This window comes from Zingiber officinale, chromosome 5A (assembly GCF_018446385.1).
Source record: "Zingiber officinale cultivar Zhangliang chromosome 5A, Zo_v1.1, whole genome shotgun sequence".
Lineage (NCBI taxonomy): Eukaryota > Viridiplantae > Streptophyta > Magnoliopsida > Zingiberales > Zingiberaceae > Zingiber > Zingiber officinale.
Genome location: NC_055994.1, coordinates 139,151,812 through 139,158,330, shown reverse-complemented (window position 1 = coordinate 139,158,330; position 6,519 = coordinate 139,151,812). Strand labels below are relative to the sequence as shown.

The window sequence follows — 6,519 nt, the reverse complement described above, 5'->3', positions numbered from 1 at the left end:
TTTAATGCCTCGTTGGGATGCTCTTATGTTTAATTTAATCTGATGTGAAAATTTTGTAAAATATCGAACAAACAGTACTGTTTTTGTTAAATTGAAAAACTTTAAATATTTGCTAAATAAGTAAACTTAGAGTAGCACTTAAAATTTTCATAATCATTCGGCAACTATTTTTGTTTTAGGCAAGAATTAAAACATTAGGATATTTTAAGAATTTATTTAAATCGATTTTAAGACGCGGATTAGAAATGAGATTACTATTTATTTATTCCCTTATTTATTATATGCGGTCAAACGTCGAACTTTATCGGAGCCAGATAAGAACAAAGCGGAAGCATGGGAAGTCCGCATAAAGGTGATTGTGAGTTCTAAAGCGAACCGGAACGGCGGGAAAATTACTCGTCTACAAATTCAAATCTAGCAAATCTTCAAATTTCGATCCTCCAACTATAAATAGTCACCATAACCCTAAAAAATTCTGTCTTTCTCTATCCTCGTTTTCTGAATAACTCACGCTCCTCTCATCCACTTCTAGATCCAAAACCCAAACTTGGGTCTCTCCTCCACTACCACTCACCCTCTTTGGCTCTGTAGTTGATCTTTCTGCATAGAAGCCTGGCTTTTGGAGAAGGGAGCATTGCATTTGAGCTCAGGTCAGCATCGTCGCCCTGATTTTGAGCTTTTCAAGCTGTTTCTTTCACACTCGTATTTTTCTTCTTCTTTAATTTCCTGAAGTCAAATTTGAGTAGGTAGATGAATTTCCAGGTTTTCCTCATTTTCCTAGCTATTTCTGATGAAATGCTTTCCAGTTTTACATTTCTTATGCGAGGAAGTTAGGGTTTATTTTGGATGGAAATGTGTTATAAAAACTTGCCCTTGTTTCCTTTGTATTTCCATTTTGATGACGATTTTGAGAAATCTTGTTTCCTTATACTGTGCGTGATTCGTTGGCACGTCTTCATTCTCCCATAATTTAATGCTAACTACGAAAAGATTCTTCTTTTCTCTCTATTACTTTGCGAAGAGCTCTTTGTTGATCTGTATTGTATCCACAGCTCATGGGAAGAAGTGTTAGCCCATTGCTCCGGCAGGAGCTTGCCAACCTTGACAAGGACGCAGATTGCCGCCGTTCCGCCATGAAAGCTCTTAAAACCTACGCGAAAGATTTGGACTCCAAAGCTATCCCACACTTCCTTGCGGAAGTCTCGGACGCCAATGGTGCAACGTCTGTTGATTGCACAATCTCCCTCTATGAAGTCCTTGCTAGAGTCCATGGCAGAAACATCGTTCCTCAGATAGATAACATCATGTCCACCATCATGCACACCCTATCCTCAAGCGGAGGATCTTTTGCCCTCCAGCAGGCCTGCTCCAAGGTCATCCCTGCAATCGCCCGCTACGGAATTGATCCTTCAATGCAGGACAATGAGAAGACGAGGATAATCTCCTCGCTCTGCAAGCCTCTTTCTGATGCTTTGATGGGCACGCAAGAGAGTCCTGCATCTGGGGCTGCACTCTGCTTGAAAGCCCTCGTCGAATCAGGAAATTGGAGGTTTGCAACAGATGAGATGGTGAATGATGTCTGCTTGAAGGCCGCAGGGGCTTTGGAAGAAAAGGCAACCCAAACCAATGCTCATATGGGGTTGGCCATGGCCTTGGCAAAGCACAATGGCTTGATCGCTGAGGCTTTTGCTAGATCACTCGTCCGATCTGGCTTACAGATATTGGCGACTGGTGCTTCTGAAAGCAACTCCCAGAAGCGACTCTCTGCGATTCAAATGATCAATTTCTTGATGAAATGTATTGATCCAAGAAGCATTTCCTCGGAGGTATTCCAGGTAATTGATGTCATGGAGAAATGCCAAGCTGATGATAAGATGCCCTTCGTGAGAGGAGCAGCGTTTGAGGCGCTGCAGACCGCGAAGGCACTGGGTTCACAGAAGGGATCCAGGCATGGCATAAATACAAGTCCCCTAGGAGGTTCCAACTTCCATAGGAGAAATTCCAGGAGCCCATTGAGATCTAGAAATTGCTCCCCTGTTCGATTGTGCTCTCCGGAGTCTCAGACCATTGAATCTTCTATCAACAAGGATGCATTCGCTGATTCACCTGCTTCAGTCGTTCAATCTCCTTGTGAAATTGTGCATAACGGAAAACGTGCTAATCGGAGACTGTGGAGCCATGGTGGCTGTGCTGTTGGTGTTTCATTGAAGGATGGCTTGTTCTTTAAACCTTGCGCACATACTGAGAGCAAAGTCACAGATTTTGATCAGATCATTAAAGGTAAGCCAAGTGATCAAAGTGATGAAGTTTCAGGAGATTTCTCGGGATTTATGCAAGCTAGTGAGTCCAACTTAGCTCGAGATACCATTCCAAATCCCCAGGTATGCAAACAGTTGATAACCAAATTTTTATTATTATGATTATTATTTTCGAAAGGAAAAAGAGAAATTAATGAAGGTAGGCACCTTTCCTGCATTATCTTTATAATCTTATGATCGTAATGGTATTACAGAGATCCAGGCAGCAGCTCACAATGGATGAGATTAAAATGTTCTCAACACCAAGAAAGCTGATTAGATCTCTTCAGGATTCTACCGATAGCAAATCTGAGTGTACCAATGGTCTAAACAATCGTGTGCTTGTTAAGCAGTCAAATGAAGTCAAATGGAAACAAATAGGAAACGTTAGCAGAGATGTTCAATCTCAGAATGTTAACTCTAAGGGTGCGTTTGGTTCAAGTTATCAAGTATAACCTTGGTTATGTGATTACCAAGTAATCACATAACCAAGGTTGTAGGGAATAAAACATAACCTAATGTTGTTTGGTTCAGTATAAGTAATGTAATAAAAACTTGTTTGTTTGAAGGTTTTAATATATAACCTACTTGTACATTTACTATATTACCCCTGGTTTAATCCTAAATATTTTTCTAACTAAATTAATGTACTATTTAGTTAAATTATTATAATATAAAATATAAAATCAAATTATTTTAATTTATTTGATTTTAAAATAAAATGTCCTTTTTAATAAAAACTACTAGAAAAATTATGTTTATTTATATTTAAGCATTTTCTTATATGAATATTATGGATGATAGTAGTTAAGAATCAAGTGTATCTTGTTTTTTTCATATCCAAAACTCTTTAAATTGCTTCTTAATACAGAGATCAGCAAACCTGAAGTTGTGCTAAAAAAATCCTCACTATTGATTTCTGAAAAACGAAACAAGCACAAACTGCTACACTTAGTGGTTCATCACTAATAAATCAGAATCAAAATCATTATTTTCATTTGAAAAGGCATAGTAGAGACAGTAGACAAGAAAATTGATGAGCTCAAGTGCTTGACTCTACTTTAGTCCAAGTAGAGAGAAATTGATCAATGTACAGAATGCCACACAAATTAAATAGCAGGTACGTATAATGACATTTGGAGAGAATTCTAATGAGATTAGCATATAAGAAAAACACAAACATAACAAAACCTATGTATGGATATAAATTACAACAACAGAGATTATTATGTACGTGAACGTAATGGGAACAAATGGAAGAATTAATTTTAAATACAAAATACTTTCTGCTTGTATTGTTATCATCTTTACAACCTAACTCCCCAGAAAAAAAACCACTTGGTTGAGCTAACATGTGATCAATCTTTGAGCTCCTGGTGAGCCTCATAGTCTCAATAGCAGATGAAGCTACCACTGGAAGGAAGGGAAACTGCAAAAGGCCATCACAACGGTCTTTATAACCACCAATTATTGCTGATGGAAGCATGGGAGGAAATTGCACCAAACTGTCAGCGCAGCAATTTCCTCTCCAAGAACAAGAATCTTTGTGGCCAGCATCAAGTTGTTTAGCAAATGTTTCCACAGCCTGGTCAACTAGTACAAAGAAAATATATATGAAGTTGAAAGGATCATGTACAAGAGAGTTTAGATGTAGGCTCAACATGGAAAACTGATAGAAACTACCATTCTTCTGTGCAATAAAAGCAAAAGTTTAAGACATCAAGACAAGTCAAAACAAAAATGCTAATATCAGACACTATTTTGTTACATGCTCAAATCCAGTGTAAATCATTCTATAATAAACCAAACCAAATGAAAATAAGTGGAAATCAGACAATATTAAAAAACCAAATTATCAATGTAAAAGAATATTTAGAACGATAAAAGAGTACAAGGTGGAAAATCCCAATAGAAAAAGGACAACCTATCATATAAAAAGGATAATGAACCAAATAGAAAATCAATAAGGTGGGAAATGCCAATAACTGATAAGCGAAACAAATACAAACATACTGTATTGACAAAGATCTATTAGGCATAGATCACAAAACTTAATGGGATGAGCAAGTAAATTAATAGAGATTTGAATGAGGAAGGATATTCCTAGATGTACGAAAGCTGAAAAAACAAAAAAAATAGTGACAAAGGGAATATAAAAGGTTGAAGAATATTGGGATAATGCAGTGCTCTGCTAGGAGATGGTTTGTGCAGCTATGCAGAGATGAATGTAGTGCTCTGCTAGACATTTGAATGAAACACTATGATCATGCATCCAGTGTAAGTAAACAGTTAATAAACAAGCAAATGGAAAAATATCTTATTTTTCGTAATGAATTCCAAATCTAGAAACATAATCGCTATACTTTTACTCACTTACAATATGACCCGTGGTGTATTTGAACAATGAAACCAGATCCTAGGGAGAAATGAAATTTTGTTATCTGTGAGAATCCTAATTCCAGTTTTTCAGAATATATGCAGTGTAAAATGCAAGTTATTTCCTTTACCAACACTAAGATTTATTGTATGGAAAGGAAAAAAAATGCATAGAAACCCTAAAAGGATCGACAGCAAACAGAAAAGGGAAACTGAAAATTTTTTATCTCTTTACAAATACCTTTTTTTACCCGAAAACAAGATCCTCTTGAAGTTGGACTCCAACTGAGGTGAAGAAACTTGTTGTTGCCGCCGATTTGAAGAAGACTTGCAAGAGAAGTTTGTCGCTGTCGATGAAGAAGGCGAAGTGGGAGAAATCTGTGGTTGCTGTCGGTTCGAAGAAGACGAAGAGGGAGAAGTCTGTCGCCATTGGTTCGAAGAAGACGAAGAGGGAGAAGCCTCTATGTCGACGCCGCCGTAGGTTCAAGGAAATCTGTCGCCGACTGCTCTAGGTTTTGCGAAAGAAGAGAGGGAAGAAAAGTGTCGTAGATGGGTAAACAACGAAGTGAAACGAAAGGTTAAATTTGAGAAAAAAATTTACTTAACCCCGGAATCGTCTAAAACCTTACGATTTGGAGGTTTTTTGATTCCGGGATATAACCTCATTTTGCTGATGTGGCAGGAATCAAATATAACTTTGGAATCCCTCATGACCCTGAACCAAACACGGTTAAATAACATAACCTTGGTTGGATAACCAAGGTCATGGAGAATAAGGGGTCAGTTGGGCATGTTGAACAATATCAAAGACAGTAAAGAAGTGCAAGATGGCACTGAATCTGTTTCATCTACAACTGATGTCCTTGAAAGCAACCTTTGTGAAGTGTCACATGGATATGACCATGAAGAACAGAATGTAGAACAGAATGTATTAACTACGAACAGAAGAACAATGAAGTATGGCACTGCAGTGCTAGGGTTTCTTTCTGGTGCAATTGTGGTACTTATTGCAATGATCCTTTTATCGCTGATAACTGAGAATGATGAGCCTCTCTATGGCTTGGTTCCCACTTGATGTATGGTTTGTAGGTCGTGAACCTGCACTTCCAGTTTGCTGTGTTTTAGAGTAGTGATTATATAATGTAGACTAGTATTACTGCTTGCTTGAGTTTGTTATTTCAACAGTCCGTGTGCTTTGACTTGAGATAAAATTGGATATTTGAACTCACGTTATGATATTTGTGAGTTACTTTTGTGATCTTTCGTACAACCTCAACCGGATTTTCATCCATTTGTATTTTTTTTTCCAATATTCAAAAAAGACGATTTATAAAGATTAGGTTATGCTAGTAGAGAAATCAAATTTAATTATAAACTGGACAACAATTGAACTTTAGGGTTCGTGTGGAAATTGATGATGACAGTTAAGATTCTATGGTTCTGTTAAAGAATATTTAAAAAGAATAAAAGTAAGATAGGAGGTAGATTAGAGTCAGGATGAAGTGGTGTGGTGATAGTGACAATGGAGAAGACAACTGGAAGGATGGTGAGAGGGTAGCGGTAGAGAAGGTAACGATCATAGTTAAGGTGGACTGGGGTCTTGCTTTTCTAGCTCAAAACCAATGGTCTCAGAGAAGGGGGCCTTGGTGATTGCTTGATAGGGTTGGAGCATCTACCGTGGTGGATACCTTTAAAGAATTCCTTCACTACGTAAACGACACGTCAAAATAAAAATCTCTTCATTTCTTTCCTATGTAAAAAAAAGTTCTTAATAATTTTTTCGTGAGGGTCCTATATTTTTTTATTATCTCCTACATATTTTACTATATATATAATTAAACTTTTA

The 6,519-nt window shown here is 37.3% G+C and overlaps 1 protein-coding gene and 1 long non-coding RNA gene across 2 annotated transcripts; one reads left to right on the top strand and one right to left on the bottom strand.

Moving 5' to 3' along the window:
- Positions 1–483: 483 nt before the first annotated feature.
- Positions 484–2,796, top strand: LOC121983310 (protein SINE1-like). The gene is made up of 3 exons (XM_042536247.1): positions 484–650; positions 1,053–2,381; positions 2,513–2,796. Exons 2-3 carry the CDS (start codon positions 1,056–1,058, stop codon positions 2,750–2,752), a joined length of 1,566 nt encoding a protein of 521 aa, XP_042392181.1. The 5' UTR covers positions 484–650; positions 1,053–1,055; the 3' UTR covers positions 2,753–2,796.
- Positions 2,797–3,479: 683 nt separating this feature from the next.
- On the bottom strand, positions 3,480–5,222 carry LOC121983309. The gene is made up of 2 exons (XR_006112452.1): positions 4,915–5,222; positions 3,480–3,890 (listed from the first exon to the last, which is right to left on the bottom strand). It is a non-coding gene; the product is annotated as an uncharacterized LOC121983309 (long non-coding RNA).
- Positions 5,223–6,519: the final 1,297 nt, after the last annotated feature.

Bases quoted from the DNA above. Each gene is read 5' to 3' on its own strand.
- LOC121983310 (XM_042536247.1), top strand. From the start codon at position 1,056: ATGGGAAGAAGTGTTAGCCCATTGCTCCGGCAGGAGCTTGCCAACCTT. The intron at 2,382-2,512 runs GTATGCAAACAG...ATGGTATTACAG, and splicing joins ATACCATTCCAAATCCCCAG to AGATCCAGGCAGCAGCTCAC.